At 41.5% G+C, this 22,864-nt stretch overlaps 1 protein-coding gene across 6 annotated transcripts in view; it reads left to right on the top strand.

Annotated features, from left to right (window-relative positions):
• EFCAB11 (EF-hand calcium binding domain 11) overlaps positions 1–22,864 on the top strand; it is a 289,500-nt gene that overhangs the window by 135,078 nt on the left and 131,558 nt on the right. For 3 of the 6 annotated variants that reach the window (XM_057733111.1, XM_057733113.1, XM_057733112.1), the window contains exon 6: positions 11,591–11,662. In XM_057733111.1, coding sequence (XP_057589094.1) covers positions 11,591–11,662 — 72 coding nt within the window. Of the gene's footprint in view, positions 1–11,590; positions 11,663–17,019; positions 17,060–20,068; positions 20,506–22,864 lie in introns of those variants that run through there. The other 3 variants (XM_057733118.1, XM_057733115.1, XM_057733114.1) reach the window with 2 other exon arrangements.

Here is a 22,864-nt window from a genome sequence, read left to right as displayed (position 1 = left end):
TTATGGGAGAGTCCAGTTTCTTCCCAAGGCTGGGAAGAGCCACCCCGCCCCCGCCCCAATGTCCCTTTGTGATTTACGCATTACTGAAACCCCTCGCGAGCCAGCTTCTCTTCTCAGTCTGAAAGCTCTGAAGACTCTCCCCAACCCTCCCACCCACTCAGGAAGGCAAATGTCACACCAGCTTCCAGCACTGTGGTCACCCACCTGGAGACTGATTCCCAGTGCTGAGCAGGAAGGGAGAGGCCCGCCTGGATTGGGACAGGGGCATGTCCTGTACTTTGTGAGATCTCATTAAGGAGGGTGCATCCCCGCTTCTTCGCCCATCCCCATACCAACCTTGGGGATGATTATTTCAGGGGTAGAAAAGAAGTCCTGTTTTCTAGCTGTCCCTTCCAGGTTTCAGTCCTAAAATATCCCCCCTGCACTTGCACTTGGAGTCCCTTGGTCTTAGCGTAGGATTTGATTAATTTCGCCATGTTCATTCTCTTTGCATTTCGTAATTTTATAAAACACTTGCCGTATGCCCTCTGAACCTTCATCTCTTTTGACTGGACTTCTCATATTAGAAGCCCCCGTGTTCATTCCATTTGGTGTGACTTTGTGATTATAGGTGGGCTTTATTAATAGGGTACTTCTGATAATCTGAGAGAATTGTTTCGTTGTGAAATGTTATTCATTTTTTATGTTGCTTATTTTTGTCCACAGACTCAGAGGTTTTAAATGCTGAGAGTATGTTGTAAACAAAAACATACATAATTTATTATAATTATGCTGAAGTAAGGCCAGATTTTCTATTGATTTAGTGATGCACATCGAGTTGTGAGATGTAAAGTCTTATTTTCCCAAATGGATTATTTAAAACTACAGTGTAAACAGTTAAAAATCTTAATTTTTATAAATTCCTGTACTCTCATTTAATGAAAAAAAAAAAAACACCCTGACTTGATAGAATTTTAAAATAACATTCCTATAACTAAGCTATATAGAGTTAATCCCTGGGATTACTGGTGAGTCTCTGCTAACACAGTATGAGAGTATCTTTCGGGATTTGGCCGTGCCACAGTCCCTGGGGTGGCTGTCAGGTCCTGTACACTCCTTTGAAATGTGAGTGCTTTTAATTAGATGGAGCAATGGATAGTCTCTGTTTCTATATTATTATATTATTATCATTCTGTTGCCAGAACTCCCAGTTGCATCTAATTGCAAGGGAGGCTGGAAAATGTGGCTTAGCTATGTTCTCAGGAAGAGAAGGAAATAAGTTCTGTGGAACACACAGCAGGCTCTACCATGGGAACAGACTCCAGCCGTCCCCAAATGGGTAAATGAGTATTCAGTGCTCCCAGCTCCTTTTCCTACCAACCTGCTTTATCCCCACCAACTTGAAATGCATCTTTGACCTTTGCTAATTCCTCTGTGTGTGTGTGTGTGTGTGTGTCTGGATGCCGTGTGTATATCTTAATTCCTGGGCCAGAATCACACTGAGGCTTTATGTTTTGTTTTGATATCATTATTATTTTTTTGAAAAAAAAAATTCTTCTGGTGTATTTATTTATCCAGATAAACTTGATTCAATTTATCTAATTTTCTAAAAAAGGAAAGCACAAATAAGCAGACAAAAAATTCCACGGTCCCCCTATCATATGTTATTAAAAATATATTCTACTCGAAAACATCATACTACTAGGGAAAATAAGCATTATCTGACACTTGGTGTTTTCTGACTCCAAGGAAGTATGCTTTTTAAAAAAGCAAGCTTCCTCTCTGACAGTGGCTAACAGCATTATTAGCAGGGCATTTATAAATGGCTCAATGTTTATAGTTCATATTTCAACTCTATTTGTTGCATTAGCAAAATGAAGCTCATTAAGCTTTATTCTTTTAGTCCATCTCTCCAAGCATCTGAACCCACTAATCCTCAGCTTTCTTGTCTGGAAGGATGTAATCTTTCCTACATTACACTTGAAAGTTCAGCTCATTCCTAAACCTCCAATCAAGGATATGAACTTGTTGCTTTCAGAGAGGCCACATCTGTGCACGGAGCCATTACGCCATCTGTTAAAGTGGTCAGAGTTCATTTTATTGCCTCCTTTGTGGAAGGACTTGTACTGTAAAAGCATGTGTTATTGAAAACATAATTTCCTCATCTTTATGCTTTCTTTCTCGCCAGATCATAACCTGCTAGAAATCTATTGAGCATAGAGTGAAAAGCTCTTCAGAATAGCTGTTCTTAAGAGATTAAATGATTGCCATCTCTGTCCCATTTCTTTTATCTCATAATCAAGTTCAAGATGATACTAGATATCTCAGCTGAAGTGATTATATATTTGAAATAGAAATGGCTTTATCTCCAGATTTCACACTGTTGAAGGCAGGCTTTTTTTTTTTCCCCATTTACATTTATATATGTTTATGGTTCCTTACAACTGTCTGCGGGGTTAAAGACTCAAAGTACTTTTTAAAGGCTAAAAATGGCTAACAGGGGTTGGCTTGCCTTTTTAGGCTTTTGGTACAAAGACACTAGTTGTAGATTAAGATCCAGTGTAGATTCATCAAAATGTACAGCTGTATCAAATCTTAGCAGTCATAGCCCAGCCATTCAGCTTGACCAGCGAGGAGCTTGCAGTTCACAGCAGCTGAGACACTTGCCCAGGGTCACCCAGCCTCGTCAAGACGAAAGCGCACTCCTGGGCCTTTTCTGGTGGACGACACTGCCTCCCTGCTGTATTCAGAGGAGGACTCTTCTGTAGATATGGCGTAGGGAAGAGAATGGAGGACCTAGTGACCCAAAAGTACAGGAAGCAGATTTTTTATGATTAGTTCAAAGAGGCTCACTTTGGTTTTTCTTCTTTATCCTTAAAGCTGTCTGATCCATGCTATTTTCTTCCATCACAGTTTCCCTTCCAGAGATTCAAACTGAGAAAAAAGATCATGTCACTATTTATTAGCGGTTCTGCTAAAACACTTGATGGAGAAGGAATAGGAAACTCTTTGCCAGAAATGAGACTTTGGGCTATATGTTGATTTCATTTATCCACATGCTCACCAGCACTCAATAATCGGGCATACTGCAAGTACGTTCTTCCCTCCTTTTAAAGTGTCTCTAGCTTTAAATAAGACTCCTTGTTTTAAAAGCCTAGTAGATAGGAAAAAGTGAGTCATTATTTATGGTTAATCAGTTTTGCCAGCTGTGGCTGCATTTCACATCCATTTTTCTTTTTTTTTTTTTTCTTGGACTGGAGAATCTATCCTGTCACTCTTCAGGGAAAAAAGCATATTAGTCCCATCAATAGCTTCTTTCAGCACATAATCGCAGTTAAGGCACTGTAAACAAAGATCTTTGTTGGATTACAGCATGAAAGTAGCTTCTTTAGAATGCAGAACTGTGGAGAATAATCCAGAAACTGGAGATTGCACCTCAAGAGAAAAATCTGGTTATTTTAGGGTTTCTTTCAAAATGGAATAATTATTTCAAAAATATTGAATCACTGCGGGTCTACTCTGTGTCTACCAAATTCCAGATGTTGCAAGCTTTAGAAAAGATTTCAGATGGGATACCTGACACATCAGGATGCTTTTATTTGCAAGTACAAGGAAATCCATTTCACAGGCCTTTAACAGGCCAGGGAATTTATTGTCAGGCGGCTAAGAGTTTTGAAATTGGGCATACTTTGGGCCTGGTTGATTAGGCTCCAAGTCACCCTATAATTTTTTTTAATATATTTATTTATTTATTTATTTATTTGTTCATTGGCTGCATTGGGTCTTCGTTGCTGTGCGCAGGCTTTCTCTAGTTGCAGCGAGCAGGGGCTACTCTTCCTTGCGGTGCGTGGGGCTCCTCATTGCAGTGGCTTCTCTTGTTGCAAAGCACAGGCTCTAGGCGTGCAGGCTTCAGTCGTTGCAGCATGTGCGCTCAGTAGTTGTGGCACACAGGCTTAGTTGCCCCGAGGCATGTGGCATCTTCCCAGATCAGGACTTGAACCCGTGTCCCCTGCATCGGCAGGTGGATTCTTAACCACTGTGCCGTCAGGGAAGTCCCCACCCTGTAATTCTTCTGAGTCTTCCCTTCACTGTCTATAGCTGCATTTTCAGGCTGATAATTGACAATGAAAAGCAGATGCATAATTTTTGGATCAATGGCGCATAGAACTGTTGTGGACCTTGTACTGTTGTGCTAGGAAAAGGACTGTTGCAATATGAAGTCTCACCTCTGCATCCCAGCTGTCCAGTATCTCCTTTCTCAGCTCACAAACAAAATTCCCAGGCTTCATTATGGTTGACCCAGCTCTACCCATCAGCAGTGGTCAAGGGAGGAATGCCATGTGCTAATTAACCAATGAGTCTTTAAACCAGTCACTATAGTAAGGAGAGTGGGATTAAATCGGCTGGCTTAGGCCAGTGGGATCCCACTTCTGGAGTTGGGGTGGGGATCCATCTACCCAAATCACACAGCTGAGTAGCACAGGGGATGGGGGCACAGATGCTGGGGAATTAGCCAGCAGCATCCACGGAGCTGACAGCATCCACAGTGTCTTTCATCTAGCAGGCTGAGTCTGGTCCTAGTGAGGCCAAAGTTTACCTGGCTTATGTCATTCTTTGTCCCTGACCATCCTTTTATCCTAAGTGGCCAATTCCACCACCTGCTCACGGCCAGTCCATAGCTGTACCTCTGCATCCAGAAGGCAGAAGAACTCTCTTATATTGAAGAATATATTATCCTCACCTAAAATCTAATAATACCATTTATTGTTGGCAGACTAAATAGTATTAAACAAGATATGCATATGAGACAATGAAGAGAAGACTACTGCTCTCTTTCTCTGGTTGACTTTGGCATTTCAATTGCCTGGGACTTCAAACTTCAGAGCTCTTCTTAAAGGCAATATTTAATTTGCTCTAAAAATCATTTCCCAAATAGAAGAAACTGATCTGTTTCAATAGTGAGTTCCCTTTTACGCGAATGAGAATTTGATGTGACAGTCTATTGCTGATGGCAGTTTAAATGCCCCTTGAGAACTTCATCTCTCAAAATAAACTTTCCACTGTATCAACCCGGGATCTTCCTGAAAGCAGAGCTCTCGGTGAGGGCTTGCGTGCAGGTTGCTTGTTTGGGGCACAGCCTTGGAGAGCAGGAGCGGAACAGAGCGGGGCGCGCCGACGCAAGGGCCTCTTGCCAAGATGGTTACTTCTGGGAGCAACTTGATCCCATCAGAACCTCCCATGAGCCCAGAGAACAACCTCAGAGGGACGAAAGGAAAGTGGTTATCCATCGAGCCATCCCCTCATTGGTCAAGAGTCACCTAAGGGGCATTAACTCTTTTTATCATACTTTTGACTGTAAGGGTGAGGCTCCACCCAGGGTTAGAGCCATCCCAGGTGAACAGCCAACAGCGGGAGGTACCTGGTGATATGAGGTACTGGCAAAGGCTGGAGCAAAAGATGGGCGGCCAGTAAGTCGGGGCAGCACACACGAGAGAGAAGGCGTCAGTCAGAGCTATGCAGAAACCTGCAAAAGACCAGAAACCATCTACGTGGCTTTTCTTAACACATGTCTTTTAAAAAGTAAAATAAATAAACACATTCCCGACTGAACTGCTGTCGAGCCCCGCAGGACTCTCATCAACAAAGAGGCAAGTACGCCGGTGGGGAGAGCCAGCGGGGTCCTCGGAAGAGAAGGCTGCGTGCGGCAGGAGCTGTCAGCCTTGCATCTTCAATCGGCGGGTCCTCTCATGCCCGGCAGGGGCTCCTTGCTTGGAGGGTAATTTTTACTCTCACTGTTCAGTCAGTATGACAGCTTTGTCCCTAATATAACGGCAGTTTTGACTCTCCTTTAAGTTATTCTGTGAAGAATCAGAGAGAAAGAGGGCCTCTCTCCCTTTTCCCCGCCCCCAAAATTCCACTCAGAAAACTTTTCTCATTTAAATCTTTGCCTCCACATTAAATTTCTCATTCATGTCTCAGGTGAAGGAAATGCGGCGTCGACTTTCAACACCCCGTGTAACTATCACAGTGACTCAAAATAATTGCCGACTGTCAATGTCTGTGCTGCGAACACAGATATGCCCGCCACTGGCTCTGTTATCACCAGAAGAAGGCAAAGCTTGCCTTCTACTCTGGGCTCCATTCAAAACCTACTGTCAGCGAGGCAGTGTTGAGGCAATTATCTGCTTAATCCATCCAAGAAACATGTGTGCCTCCCCTGCCCCGAAATCACTTATTTAGGAAAAAAAAAAGTCTTTAAAGCAATTTTCTAGTAAATATAGATTTAGCTGGGAAGTTCCAGAGAATTGTGTCCAACTTTGGCTCCTCTAGCTCAGTGGTTTTCAACCAGGGATGGTTTTGTCCCCCGGGAGACACTTGGCAATATCTGGAGACATTTTTGGCTGAGGAGGAGGAGGGGGAGGGCAGGGGAGGGTCCTACTGGTATCTTGTGGGTAGAAACCAGGGACGCTGCTACACATCCTGCAGTGCGCAGGACGGCCCCACAGCAAAAAATGATCCAGCCCCAAATGTCGACAGCGCCGAGACTGAGAAATCCCGTTCTAGCTGTTGAGGATTTATACATTGTGAAAGAAGGTCACTTGTTTGGGAAATTCAGACCGAAAAGAAAGAAAATATTTCTTCAGTTGTAAAAGAGATCGATATTAAAGAATATTTTAAGCCAAAATAACCCATAAGACAAGTTTGTGTTTAGCCTATAATCTTCAACTTCTGCCCAAATGAATACAGATGTTTATAAGATTGCAATTATAATATATATAGTTTGTATTCTTATTTCCACTTAAAAATGTCACTTTTAGAGTCTTTACATCATTTTAATAGAGAATATTCCATTGTTTCAATTCCTTCTCTCTTCATTTCTTTCCTCCCCCCCCCCCCCTTTTTTTTTTAAGTAACTTGAGCAAAAGCACATACTCCAACTTGAAATCTGGCTTTGGAGACCTGGCCATGGGGCACTCTTGAATTATTTTACAACAAAAATTATTTTCAGAACATTACAAGAAATTGGTATGATGTAAATATTTTCAGACAAGAAACATTTACTACTTGTGAGAAACATTTGCTATTTATGTACCTTTAAAATTTGAAAACAACCTATGTTTTTCTTTAGAATGTAATATTAGAGCACTGCTGCTGAGCTTGATAAAAAATTCACACCGTGAAACCCTGGCTCCTTCAAGGTGGGGACCACTTAGCCTCTGGATCACAGGAGCACATCTAGTCTGGGCCAAGTCCCCACCGCGTCACAAAAAGGAGAGAGCAGATTCTTACTTAACAAATCAGGACATAAAGAGACAAATGCTAAAGCTCATGGTGATAAAAGTAATTATAGCCACTCATCTAATGTATCAAAAAATGTGTGTATTTTAACAGATATGAAAACTATTGGAATTCCGCTGAATGGACAGAGTCTAGCCCTGCCTGAAATGTCTTCATGTATCCCCTGGGTCTTCTGCCCTTCAAAGACCAGAGAGTATTGCCTGGAACCCCCATGCCATGTCCTGTGGAGTTTTAAAGCACTTCCTAGGTTTTTGCAAATTTCTGGAAGGCCTGTGACTCTTGGGTTCTCATTTCTCTGAGTTAATTCAGTTAATGGGTCACTTTCCCACCCCCCACTGAAACTTTTCTCACTCTCCGCTGCATCCACTCAGGCTGAACTCATCTCCAGCACCGAACTCAGCACACACACCCCAGCCACACCATCCCCCCTTAGGCTATGTGCCTGTCACCGCCCTTGGTGAAGATAAAGGAGAGGTTACAACATGCAGCACAAACAACTTCAGAGTGCACAGTAAACATAGTTAATGAAAGAACTTTTGACCACTGGGGCCTTTTTCTTGGCCCAGTTCCCCTTGTATAGCATCCCAGCCTCCTCCCCACCCCTCAGTAGCCCCTTCTTCCTGCATCCTCTCTTATCTTGCTCATCTCCTTCCACCCAGATGGTCCTAAATCATTCATACTGAGTTACACAGAGCAGTTCTCTTGAGTCCCTGCTTCCCAAATCAATTCCAGCTCTCTCTTTGCATCTCAAAAATAAGCAAACCAAAAAGCCTTTAATTTAACTGGATTTACATGTCTAGAAGGCAGTTATTGTTACTCATAGCAATTTATTTTCCTCTCATCCATTTATATAAACTTTGTTCATTCCTTTGAAAAGCCAATCATGAAATATAAACTTGTATGTATGTATGTATATATGCATATATCTGTATCTATATCGTTAGCCACATGTCCAGTAAAAGAGCAGTTACTTAACTAGCTTCAAGTGCTTGGAGTTCAGCTATAGGGCAGGTTAGATGCAGATGTGTCCAATGTTCTGCCTTGGTTTCCAGTTTCCTGCTCTTTATCTCTACATCTTTCAGCCTGACGCTCAAGATGTTCCTTCCAACCACTGCTCTGCTAAGCAAACTCATCTTTCAGAGCCCATCTCTTGCTTGGTCTCTCTTGTACCTGGTCTGTGTTTACAAAATGTGGTTGGGTGTGGAGACCACAATTGACTGTTCCTTATGGGTCCCTGAGCAATGGCCCCTAGGTGCCTTCTTCAGTGTGTTATTATTTCTCTGGCTAGTATTTAGACTCTATAGAAGCAGTGATGATATGCTTTCTTTAATCCCCCAAAACCTCCAGGGAGGCGGTAGATATGCCAAAATGTCCACTGTTTGCCCAGATTCATTTATTGCACACATTCATTTGCTCTGCACACATTCATCGCCTGCTATGGCTAAGAGCTGGGGACACAGCAGCAAACAAGAGAAAGGTCTTGCCTTCCCAGAGTTTATTTCTGGTTGAAGTGATGGTGGTGGACTGTTTCAGCGCTGAATGTATGTCAGTGACACCAAAACACACTCTAGTTGCAAATGCTGTAAACAGAAACAATGAAACTTTTTACCTAATAACATTTTCTTCATCTCCTCAGCACTAATTCTACCCACCAGCCACATCTGCTCATTCATCACACAGTGATTTGAGTGTGGGTGCAGTGAAACCTTCCTTCTTCAGAATAATTCCGTATGCAATGAAAAACAGTATTTTAGTTTTTAAAATTATAGCTCTGAAATGTGAATTTCCGCTTCATTCTCCTTGAGACAACCATATATATGTGATGAGGAAGAAAAGTAGGAAGACAGTATTTTACCACATCTCATTCTAAATATAAATGTGATGTTCCTCCGTTCATTATAAAAACACCAATCCAACCCTTATGAATAAACTTTTCCATTTTAATACCTCTTGGTTATACTGTGCCGATTTTATAATGGGAAGCTTTGGCAAAGACAGCAAGAAAATTAAGAAGTCACTGCAATTACAATAAAGTTATTTACTGAGAAAATCAGGCAAAGGGATTTCCCTTTCTACAAGCATTCAGCAGCTCAATAAGTGAATAAACACACCAAATACATATATATATATATACCAGAAACAGTTTATTCTAAATATTACTTTTCTAGGTTATCCACTTAACTCACCCTTCGAGATTTATAGTTCAGTCATACTAGTTCAGAGTAGAAAGAAAAAAGGCCATTTATATAATCCAATTCCTCGGGAAAAAAATACTTAGGCAATATAAAGAATCTTCAATTATCTAATTTAATAAAAGGGATGATTTATACCCTGTAGTCAGTAACATGTGATACTGATTATTTCTAATTCCTTAGAAGAGATCTGACATTCTGCTTTTTGTCCTGTATAGTATGAAATCATCATGTATATTTTACCCAAAGAAGTAACAAGAATAATGGCCCCTACAGTCTGCAATCATTTTATACTAACATACTGCAACATGGTTTTGCCCTGGGGCAGAGAAGTAGGGATTTTCTCTACTTCAAAAGAATGAAAAATTATTATCACTCTATCCAGTACCATTATAGACTTCAGAGACTTTGGCATGAAATATTCAGAAAGTTTATTTTAGAATTCAATATTTTAAAAGCCTGCTTTAAAACTATTACAGTGATTAGTGGCTGTTACTTGGGCTAGTCCTTGCTTCGAAAAGCCCTATGTCATGGCTAATACCATTTTCTGTTTCAACAAAATATAATTTGCACCAACCCAGGAGCTCCAAATAATGCATGTAATGCATTATTTTAGAATGTCCCCCAAAGAGGAATTGTGACCACAACTCATCAGCTAGCTTTCAAACACACTCTTAAAGTAAGCACCGCTTTCACGGTAACAGTTGAATGTATTGCTTATGCCATGATTTTGTCCTTCTGCCATGTGTTATCTTAACCAGGTGGAATGGGTACCATTTCTCTGCTCCCTGTTCAAGGAGCAATGCCTCTATCTCATTGTCTGTAGGGACACACAGGGACAACCCAGCTGAGGCCACCCACACCCTCAGCTGACCAGCCAGAGGCTCACATCTTCACCTCTCTTCGTAGGAGTCAGAAAAGCTTATCGGGTGTTTGTGAGGAATTAACCGAGCTTCTGAGGCCATGAATGAAGCCAGTGAAAACTTCCGGAGCTAGAGTTAGCTGCATGGGAATTGCAACACAACCGCTTCTGTCTGGAACATCCTATTTACGTAGGGAGACATGTGGAATAGAGTATAGAGCCCTGGCTGAGGAGTTTAATGATGCTGATTTAAGTTTCAAGTCTGTTACTTACCAGCAACACGATCTTTCAGAAACTGCTGAACCCCTTTTACGCGCGATGTCTGTAAAATGGACCCGTCCTGGCATCCGTGCACAGATTCAGTGAGGCAGGTGATACAAAGACAGTGCGAGGCAGGGTGTCAGTCACTATTCCCGTTACTATTATTTACTCCCCAAATGTTTTTTTCCTCTTAGTTCTTTATTCCACACTTCTGTTGTATAATGTGTGAAAGGAAAATCAAAATGGAGTTGGTATTGCTAAGAGAGTTCTCTAAAATGGAGCCAGGAGACCATTAAGGAAGTGTGACTTATGCATGTCAAAATCTTTTGCCCTGACAACGTCATCCAGAACACCTTCCAGAAACTCAAGATACGGACTAGACCCTTACCCTAAAACAACTTGTGATTCCTCAAGGACAAATCTTTGCTGACTTGAAGTCAGTCGATCACAGTTCTCACCAGGCAACTTATAACAACCCCGTGAATTTTGTCTTCCTTGGAACATTCTTTCAGGGTTACCTGAATTTGTGTCTCCTGAATCACAGTTCTTCAGACCCCGAGTAAACTCTTTTCTTCTTTGCAGCCTCCTGCGTTGTTTTTCCTTTGGTTGAGAAATGCATGCGTATTTATTGATATAAAAAGAATTTGCAGGATGAATTTGCAGGATGACTAGAAAAGTCACAGAAAGAATTTGTAGAATGACTAGAAAAACCATTACTCCTGCTTTTTTTTTTTTTATGTAAACTGTGCATTTGGCGACATTCCTTCAAATATATTGAATATATTATTTCTGTAGATTTTAATAAATACCTTTTCCTTTCCTTCCCACCTAAGGTATTATCAATGTAAGAAAAAAGATAGGCATTGACCTCAGCCTTCAAGTAGATAAAATAGGTGCCTCTCACATTGACATAAAAAGAAATGAGGATTTTGATGGGCTCTTGATGCATAAGTGAGACGAAACTAACCTGTAAATAACTTTCTGTTTCATTTTCCAGGGAAGTAGATCAAGACTCAGATGGTCATGTCAGCTTTAAAGACTTCGAGTATGCCATGAACTATGGACAAAAGTAAGCCTAACTATTGTGTACTGCTTTTGGCAACTTCTGGGGAGACCACAATAGATTGTGGTGTATTTAAATGTCAAACGCCACTCTCCCGATGGTGTAACGCTGCATGCCTTCCATTAAACTCTTTATCATGGTTTTCAGATGCTGATAGTTGCTTGCATCTCAGAATCCTAGAGGTGGTTATTACAGGTCATCTCCTTCCATGTGGCCAGCAGCCCTCAGTCAGGCTGCTGCTGGCATTGCCACTCGGGTGGTCCCCAACCCTTCTTCTTCACTCTCAACCTCTGAATCCCACCCCACGCTGCTGGCTGGGATGCTCCCCACATTTGCTGGTCCTCACCACAGTACCCACATGCTCCCTGATCCTCAGCAGTTCCTAATGTTAGGAGAGGGTTGCTTTTTCCTGCCAGTGGTGCTAGTTTCGTTCATGCATTCAGCTTGGGTTGAATGAATAATAGCACCTATGTGTACCGAGTGCTGACTGTGTTCCAAGCAATGAGCAGGGCTTCTGGAAAACAAAGACTGAAGACTTCTCTAAGATAATGTATCCTTAGTAGTCGTCAAAAATCATCATCGAAAAATGGCCCTAGGGCACTGACTGTGCAAAACAGAGAGACCAGATTGGGCTGACATTAGTAAGTCTTCTCCAGCTTCATACAGAGGAAGAACAGGATGCAGTGCAAGGATATTGGGACTTATCTGCAGAGCCCCTTAGAATGGTCTGGGCCTAGGGTTCCTGCAGCAGAACAGCAAGCCCTGGGCTGCCTGGCTGCCCTCTGCTGTACCCTCCCTGGTTCTGGGCAGTTCTGCCATCTGTGTTCCTGTTCTCTATGCTCTGCCCATCCACACCTGGGATCTGGGGACTGCTGTCTTGGAACAAAAACTGTGACCCTGGACATTCAGCACTTATGTAAAATAAATACTCGCATCAGTACGAATATTTTATCTGTAAGCGTTCAGAACTCCAACCATTAACAACACTGTGAAAACATCTAATATAATTCAAATTTTAAAGGCGTTAAAGTTCAAAGAAATATGTAAACTTGTCAAATAGAAACATTAAACAAGCATCCTCCTAGCACAAAGTATTAGCAGATAAACTTAATAAACTGTCATAAATCAGAGGAGCCTAAAGAGACATAACAGCTAAATGCAATTCGGTGTTCTGGAAGGGATCCTGGAATAGAAGAAAGGATATTAGGTAAACACTAGTGAGGTATGGACTTTAGTTCATAATACTATATCAGTGTATTGGTTCATTAATGGTGACAAATGTACCATCTCCATAGAAAACATTCATCATAGGGGAAAGTGGGTGAGTACATGGGAACTCTCTGTCCTATCTTCACAAGCTTCCTATAAAGCTAAAACTATTCTGAAACAAAAAGGTTGTTAAAAAAAAATAAAGTCGTATTCCAAAATTAGCACACTAAATACTATCTAAAATGAAGAAAACTTTGAAAATCAATAAGAAGTACACATGAAATGTTATTTCAAGAACAAAGTGGACCAGTAGCATCATTGAGCTTGTACGTGTTTCAGGACAAATTGTTCCAGCTGATGAAAGCTCTTTCTGACTTTGGGTAGTGATTTGTTTGTTTGTTTTTTGTTTTTAAATGCATCCACCTTTCCCCCATCTTTTTTTTAAAATAAATTTATTCATTCATTTATTTATTTATGTATTTATTGGCTGCATTGGATCTTCGTTGCTGCACCCGAGCTTTCTCTAGTTGCAGCAAGCGGGGGCTCCTCTTCACTGTGGTGTGCGGGCTTCTCATTGTGGTGTCTTCTCTTGTTGCAGAGCAGGGGCTTTAGGCACGTGGTCTTCAGTAGTTGCAGCACTCGGGCTCAGTAGTTGCAATGCATGGGCTTTGCTGCTCCGTGACATGTAGGATCTTCCCTGACCAGGGTTCGAACCCATGTCCCCTGCATTGGCAGGCAGATCCTTAACCACTACGACATCAGGGAAGTCCCTAGAGTTCTATTCAGCAAGTATTTTCATCATAAATTGAATAGTTGAGTCATTGGTCCTCATCTCAGTACATAAGTGATACTGCTTTTAGATTTTTAAAATATGAAACTTAGAGTAATCTACCAATAGAATGCTTATATTTCAGTAATTGCCAGAATACCAAAACCTGGTATTGCCATCACTGTTTGGACCTCATTTCTTCCTGGAGACATGACAAGAGAGAGGGAGAGGTCACATCCTAGCATTGAGTGGCAAGCAGGATGCCAGGGTGGGAACAGCCATTGGGCAACTCCCTGACCTGGGATTAGTCCAGGCTCTCTTCAGTCCCAGTGACAGAAACCTACCCAGACTACCTTAGATGACAAAGGAATTTACTATAAAATACTGGGCTAGCTTATATAATCCAACATAGGAAGGACAGTGGTGCAGCTGGATTTCCAGGAAAATGAAAACCAACACACAAGCACCTTCAGACTCTGCCTCTGTCCCATGGTCACTATCAGCCTCGCACCATTCTAAAAAGGAACTGGCCTGTCATCTGTCCAGTTCCAAGTACAAAGACCCTAGAAAGAGGCTTCAGTTGGCCCCTGGATCAGTAAACTCTGATTCATCTTGAGTGTGTAGGCTTGGTCCCTGGGCCCTCACGCAGGTGTGCTGAGGGCTGGTCACAGGGAGGGGAAGTTGATAAGAGCTGGCCAGCCATTCCATTTTCTTTTTTAGAAGAAAGCAATATGGGGCTTCCCTGGTGGTGCAGTGGTTAAGAATCCGCCTGCTAGTTCAGGGGACACAAGAAGATCCCACATGCCGCGGAGCAACTACACCTGTGTGCCACAACTAGTGAAGCCTGCGAGCCTAGAGCCCGTGCTCCGCAACAAAAGAAGCCACTGCACTGAGAAGCCCGTGCACCGCAATGAAGAGTTGCCCCTGCTCTCCGCAACCAGAGAAAGCTTGCGTGCAGCAATGAAGACTCAATGCAGCCAAAAATAAAATAAATTTTAAAATACACTGTGGCAGGCAAGGTCAGCTCACCACCCACTGGCCCTGTCCCCTTAAAAAAAAAAGAGGAGGAGGAGGAGGAGGAGGAGAAGGAGAAGAAAGCAATATGACCTGGACCTTCTCTAGGAGGGAGAGCACCTCTAGGATTTGGTGCTTAGGAGTGCCCAGGCTCTCAGGGTAGAGCACAGACCAAAACAAAAGAGGGCAGGTGAGAAGCTGTTCATGTCCGCTTCCCTCCTTATCACGCCCTCTATACCCAGTCCAAACCCTCATCCTGTAAGCTGTACCCCAGCTTCTCACTTCCAGGCCCCTGCCCCCACCCTCGTCCCCAAGCCACACAATGCTGTCTGCAGTGTGACCGTGTTGGTCTGCCCTCAGTTGCATGGCCCGACGGTGGGCATCTGTGCAAGCTGATCAGCCCAGTCTCTCCCCATGGAAGACATCAGGAGCGAGAGCGAGGGAGGCGGGGCGGCCCTCCTCTGGCTGAGTGAGTGGGTATGACTCAGGGGCAAGGGGCAGACGTGTTTGCCACGCGTGCCCTGGAAAACCAAGGCAGCTGGTTTGCAACGAGAGCAGAAAATGAAACAGACACCAAGAGGGGAACAAGAAAGGAGCCAGAGAAATCCCGTGGTACTGGATTTCTGATTAAAGCTTGTACACAAGGCCCAGTCATAACCCTTTGGGTCCTATGAGGTAACTCTGTATCCTTCCAATAAATCTGTCTGCTCAAGCCAGCTGGAGTTGCTTTCTGTTATCTGAAACCAAGAGAACCCTAAGTGTTACAAGCATAGAGCCAAGGACAGAGTCCTGGGTAACATCAACATTTACTGGGGCAGCAGAGAAAAAAGTCTTCTAAATAGACTAAGAAGAAATAGTCGAAGATGGAAGAGGAAGCTCTTGTCAATTCTCTCTCACTGATACCTCTGCGTTTACATGATCTTCACTATAGTCAGCTCCAGTCTTCCCCTGTGGCAACAGCTCTCTCAGACAGAGATCGCCAGTGATCTACCAATGGCCAGACCCACCGACCCCTCTCAGACCCCATCACACTTGTCCTTTCTTTTGGGTCCTTCTCTCTTTAGCCTCCATAGCATTGCTCTCCTGTGGTATTTCTGTGCCCTTTTCTCCCTACTCTCTTTTCCTGTTTCTTCAACCATCTTGTAAGTGTTAGTATTGTCCAAGGTCCTCTAAGTGGCCAAACTTCTAGATCAACACATTCTCCAAGGATGATTTCATTCTCTCCCAGGACTTCAGCTATCACCTTTATGAGTGCGACTCCACCAACAAATCTTGATCTCTGCTCCACCCAGACCTCTGTTTTCATTTGCCTGTTGGACATTTCCACCTCCATACAAGCTCACTGAATGAAAATCAGACTCATTGTTTTCTCTGATTTCCCAAAACGGCTTCTCATTCTGTGTTTTCTATTTCTGTTAATGGCATCCACCCCATCCCCCACCCCAAGCTGTCATCTGAACCAGCCTCCTAGGCATTCATTTCAAATCACCCCATCCTCCTTCACTGTGACATCCGGTCAGTCATTGCATCCTTTGAGTCTGCAGAAACTTTCACGACATTTTCTTCTATCCCGTCACGGTCTCCCAGCCCATGTTCTTATTCCCACTCCCATCCATCCATCCATTGGGCCATATGTTCTTCTATTCATTGGTATAAAGAGGAGTAAAGGATATACTGATAAGTAAGAAACAGACCCCACTGTCATGAAATTTAGTCCAGCATGTCAGTTATCTTCTCAAAGCACAGGTAGAATTATTTTTTTCTCTGCTCAAAAGCTGTAGTAGCCACCTTTTCTGTTGAGTCATGTCTAAACCCTTAATATGCCATTCAAAGCCCTCTATAATCTGGTCTCCAATTGTCTGTTCAGCTTTGTCTTTCACAACTACCTCTACCATACCATCCCACAACCAGGTAACTCACACACACACACACACACACACACACACACACACAGTCCCTTAGCCTGAAAACACCAAAATGGCAACTAGCGTTTTGCCCCAAATAGAAAAGTAGCAAATAACCTTGGAATTCATATCTGATGAGATAATGGGGAAATACAGCCACAAGATAAAATTCCATTAAGAAAAACATAGTGGACCAGCTTCACCCGAATCAATAATTTTCCCTTCACAGTTGTTCACCTTCAGAGGGGGTAAGGGTGGGTGGGGGCTCACTGTGCTAGGTGTTTTGTATTATTTTATTTTATTCTTGAAAATCGATGAGATCGACATTAGCATCCTCTTTTTGAAACTTAATTTTTATTGGAGTATAGTTGCTGTACAATGTTGTGTTAGTTTCTGCTGTACAGCAAAGTGAATCAGCTATACGTATACATATATCCCCTCTTGTTTTGGATTTCCTTCCCATTTAGGTCACCACAGAGCATTGAGTGGAGTTCCCGGTGCTATACAGTAGGTTCTCATTAGTTATCTATTTTATACATAGTATCGATAGCGTATATATGTTAACCCCAGTCTCCCAATTCATCTCCCCCCTTCCCCCTTGGTATCCATACGTTTGTTCTCTACGTCTGTGTCTCTATTTCTGCCCTGCAAATAAGATCATCTGTACCATTTTTCTAGATTCCACATATACGCGTTAATATACGATATTTGTTTTTCTCTTTCTGACTTACTTCAATTAAGAGGAAACTGTCTCAGAGAGTCTACGCTGGGTGGAGTGTCAGGGTGGCGACCCAAACCTGTCAGCCTGACTAAACACAAGTAACTGCTGTTATGCTACATCACCTCCTGTGGGACAGTCATCCATGACACTGGTCCATATTCTTTGGTCACACTTTGTTTTTGATCCAAAATGAGTCTGTCCCAGATTCATTGGCCATTCCAGGTCAAGCTTCTATCACATGGTAGGTATTAAATACTAATTCCCATCTTACACATCACCAAGCTTAACCCAAATTACATTGGATGATTAATCAAATCCAATGTCTTTCAAAAGACAAAAATTCGCCACCAGAGACAGTATCTTTTAAAATGTGCTGCCAGCCCTAAAGCCAATTTTCAAAGAGGATTTCTAGAAATGCTGTGAACAACGGAAGCATTTTTGAAATAGATGTGCACTCTCGGTGGGCAACACTCATTTATGTGTATAAACTCTAAGCAGCATTTTTCAACAATCACGGTACTTGGGGTTCACACTTTCGGAATTGTAATTTAGGGTTAATAAAAACAGTTGGTTGCTTTCCTTTTTCTTGGCTTGTAACTTTTGAGAAATCTGTTTAGCGCTGCAGAGTTAGTTAAAACACACACAAATGGAAATTTAATGGCATTAAAGATAGCAGCTGACAAAGTGACCTTTCTTACAAAACAAAATTAAATTGGCTTGGCCACATGGATTCAAAAGTGGCTGAAAACAATTTAACATAATAAAAAATGGGATGTTCAATCTAAATTTCTCTTAGATTGCTAAATTGGTAAAATGCTCAGAAGTGTGAATCAAAAAGATTAATTTATATGAAAACATAAAGTGAAATCCAAATATACTCCTTGTTTTATGCTTTACCGATCCTTGGGTGGGGGGAGGGGGACTTCAAAGGAGAACAAAACAATTAGGTTTGCTGTCGTATATCCATTAGGAAGAACAATTTCGATAATATTAAATTTATAGAAAAAAAATTGACCAAGGGTCTGGAAGTATATCACAGATATTGTCATAATAACAGTCATTGTAAAGTAGAAGCCAGGTTTGGTCATCTTCTTTGTTTTAAAGAAGGAAGCCAACCTTGACTTTGAAGGATGTTCCTAAGGTTAAACATGGCAGAAATAGTGCTTGAGTCAAGTTCTTTACCAAGCTTTCTCTACTGCTACTTATATTGGACTGCTTGTGGGATGAGGTTTATTGATTTGTCTTTCTTCCCCGCTTTTCCCTCCCCTCCCTCCCTCCTTCCTTCCTCTTTTTCTTGCTTTGTTCCTTCGCTCTACTCTCCCTCCCTCCCTTCCTTCTTGCCTTTGCTTCCACTGTCCTTATCACGTCCACAAATAGAATTACATACATTGAGCCATCCAGGGTTCTATCTGATCTGCTTTTCAACTGATGTCCAAACTTGTATCAACAGATTCCACCGCCCCCATTACAAAAAGAAACCAAAATTCCAGCATACTTTATGTATTTTATCAAATACGAAAACTTCTTGGCCATTATCCCTTCAACACTTCTTTTATGACATCCTTGAAGAGAATGCCCTCTCAGAATCCAATTACACATATGTCATACTGATGATATTATCTGACGTGTCTTTCATTCTCTGTTCTCCTCCTCCCCCTCTTCCTCCCTCAGTTTAACTTTCAGTTCAGTAATTTCTGCTCATTCATTGCTGGTGGGATTGCAAAATGGCACACCACTTCAGAAGACTGTTTGACAGTTTCTTACAGAGCTAAGCATAGTCTCACCAAATGATCCAGCAGTTGTGAACCTACATATTTGCTCAACTGATTTGAAAAATTCTCTCCACAAAAAAATTTGCAGAAGAGTGTTAATAGCAGCGTTATTCATCACCCAGAGCTGGAGGCAGCCAAGATGTCCTTCAGGAGATGAGTGTGTAAACAAAATATGGTACAACCATACAGTGGAATTATTATCCAGTGATTAAAAGAAATGGGCTATCAACCCACAAAAACACATGGGTAAATCTTAAATGAACATTTCTAGTGAAAGAAGCCAGTGTGAAAAGGCTACATTCTGTATGGTACCAATATGACATTCTGGAAAAGGCAAAACTGTAGTGATGACTAAAGGACCAGTGATTATCAAGGGTTTTTGTGGTGAAGGAGGCTTGAATAGGTAAAGCACAGGGAATTTTTTTTTTAGTGTGGAAAAATATAGAAGATGAGCCTGGATCATTTTGTAGTGCCAGAAAATGAAGAAGTGCTCAGAAAACAAACAAACAAAAACAAAATTAAAAAAAAAAAACTTACATTGGTAGGGGTGTATCAAAGGGACACAAGAACCAATAGAAAGAGCTCCAAGTAGCCAAAGCTGGAACAATTTGAATAACAAAATAAAGTAGTATTGGATTATAACCCAAAGTATAAAATAAATATCCATGGGTCCACACTGCTTCAAATAAATGATTGAATAAATAAATGGAAGAGTTGAGACAAATCTCCTTTGCAGAAGGTTCCCAAATGATTTATGTAGGTAGGTACTCTGCCCTCAGACAGATGGAGAGTAACACTCCATTCCTTAAGTGTAGACTGCAGGTAGTGACGTTCTTCCAATGAGTACTGTGTGGAAGGGGGACATAGGGGAACAGTGGTGAAAGCTGACAATCACTATTTGAGCCAGGTGGTCAAGGTCAATATCAACCGTGATGAATCTCGTTAATGCTACGAACCCTTATGTATGTGATGAAAACAACACTTAACCTCTCTGGCTTTCCTTCTCAAACCCCACAACCTCAGTCCAATCATGAGAAAAACAGCAGACAAATCCCAATTCAGAGACATTCTACAACATACCTGACTGGCACTTCACAAAACTGTCAAGGTCAAAAACAAGGAATGCCTGAGAAATGTCACAGCCAAGAGGAGCCTAAGGAGACATGACAACTAAATGTAATGTGATGGTGGGGATGGGGTCCTGGAACAGAAAAAAGACATTAGGTAAAAACTCTGGAAAACTGAATAAAGCATGGGCTTTGGTTAATAATAATGTATCAAAGTTGTTTCATTCATTTTAACAAATGTATGATACTAATGTAAGATGTGAATAATAGGGGAAACTGGGTGCAAGAGGTATGTGAAATCAGTTCTATCTTCACAGTTTTCTTTGTAAATCTAAAACTGCCCTATAAGTTTATTTAATATTTTTCAGATGTTACTATATGGTGGAAATTATATCCCATGCACCTATTTAAATTCATAATAAAAGTCTAGATGTCAATTAAAAACATGTAAAGGGGGTATAGAGCTTTTCAAAATAATGTTATAGGATACATTAGCAAAAAAACAGAAGACCACTACTTAATGGCACCTTTATAGAACTCTCTGAACTCCCAACAATGCCCCACTGGGGTCAGGCTTTTGCCATAGGGAAGTATGTTCACAGCCTGTTGTATGGGTTGGTTTCTGACAAAGAAGAGATCTCATGTACCTGCTTTTGAATTGCATTTGGAGAACTTTGGAAAACCAAAAAAAAAAAAAAAAAAGAAAACCCCAAAAACCCAGCTTTCCTATTATACTACTTGCAATATACATTTCAAAGGAAGAAATCCCTTAACTTTGGACCTATTGAAATGAAAGCCCTTTATAGTTCTTTTGAATTTCATAATTCCTATAGCGCTGAGAAAACCCACAGGTATGGTTCCTAGATTCTCCCTGTGGCCAGTCTCAAAAGGCCTGTTGATGTGTTAATATAGCCAAACATGGGAACAACCTAAGAGACCATTAATGGATGAATGGATAAAGAAAATATGAGATATATCTATAACTATACAATGGAATATTATTCAGCCATAACAAAGAAGAAAAAGTGGGACTTCCCTGGTGGTGCAGGGGTTAAGAATCCACCTGCCAACACAGGGGACATGGGTTGGAGCCCTGGTCCAGGAAGATCCCACATGCCACGGAGCAGCTAAGCCTGTGCACCACAACTCCTGAGCCTGTGCTCTAGAGCCTATGAGCTACACAACTACTGAGCCTGTGAGCCACAACTACTGAAACCCGCATGCTCTAGAGCCCATGCTCTGCAACGAGAGAAGCCATTGCAATGAGAAGCCCACGCACCACAATAAAGAGTAGCCCCTGCTTGCCACAACTAGAGAAAGCCTGCGTGCAGCAACAAAAACCCAACACAGCCAAAAATAAGTAAATAAGTAAATCAATCAATCAATAAATTTTTTTAAAAAAGAATGGAGGTTCCTTAATAAACTAAAAATAGAACTACCATATAACCCAGCAATCCCACTACTGGGCATATACCCAGAGAAAACCACAATCCAAAAAGAAACATGTATGACAGTGTTCATTACAGCACTATTTACAATAGCCAGGACATGGAAGCAACCTCAATGCCCATCAACAGATGAATGGATAAAGAAGATGTGGCACATATATACAATGGAATATTACTCAGCCATAAAACGGAATGAAATTGAGTTATTTGTAGTGAGGTGAATGGACCTAGAGTCTGTCATACAGAGTGAAGTAAGCCAGAAAGAGAAAAACAAATACCATATGCTAACTCATATATATGAAATCTAAAAAAATGGTACTGATGAGCCCAGTGACAGGGCAAGGATAAAGATGCAGATGTAAAGAATGGACTTCAGGACATGGGCGGGGCACAGGAGGCGGCAAAGGGGAAGCTGGGACGAAGTGAGAGAGTAGCATTGACATACATACACTACCAAATGTAAAATAGATAGCTAATGGGAAGTTGCTGCGTAACATAGGGAGATAAACTCGATAATGGGTGATGACTTAGAGGGCTGGGATAGGGAGGGTGGGAGGGAGTCGCAGGAGGGAGGGGATATGGGGATATATGTATAAATACAGCTGATTCACTTTGGTGTACAGCAGAAACTGGCAAAACAGTGTAAAGCAATTATATTCCAATAAAGAGCTTAAAAAAAAGAAAGAAGAAAAGCTGCCATTTGTGACGACATCGTTGGATCTTGAAGGCATGATACTAAGTGAAATGAATCATACAGAGACAAATACTGTACTGATTTTCAGCCTTTTTTCTAATACTTACGTTTAAGACTATAAATGTCCTCTAAGCCCTGCTTTAGCTGCATCTCACAAGTTTTGATATGACTTATCTTCATTAATATTTTCTTCAAAATATTTTCTAATAATTCTTTTGTTATTTCTTCTTTGACACATGGGCTATTCAGAAATGAGTTGTTAAGTTTTCAACAGTTGTGGGCTTTCTAGTCTTAGTTATTGATTTCCAACTAATTCCACTGGCCAGAGGACTTATTTTGAATGTTTTCAAATCCTTGAATCAATTCTCTTTTAAGCCCCTCATTTCTCAAGTGAACAAATACATCTTCCCATGTATTTAAATAAATTTTTAGTATAATTAAACTCTATAATCTGATGTCTTCTCTTGAACGTTTCAGTAGTATTTGTAAACTCAGATGTCAACTTAAAATCATAAGTCTATACCAACTTGTATTTTAAATCGCAATCACAAAGTGAATCTGTTAATCAGTCTAAAGCTGTGCTGTCTAAAGCCACCAGCACGTGTGACTA

The sequence above is a fragment of the Hippopotamus amphibius genome, chromosome 4 (genome assembly GCF_030028045.1).
Source record: "Hippopotamus amphibius kiboko isolate mHipAmp2 chromosome 4, mHipAmp2.hap2, whole genome shotgun sequence".
In the NCBI taxonomy this organism is placed as follows: Eukaryota; Metazoa; Chordata; class Mammalia; order Artiodactyla; family Hippopotamidae; genus Hippopotamus; species Hippopotamus amphibius.
The sequence above is the reverse complement of the archived record's forward strand: the minus strand, read 5'-3'. Positions and strand labels throughout refer to the sequence as shown.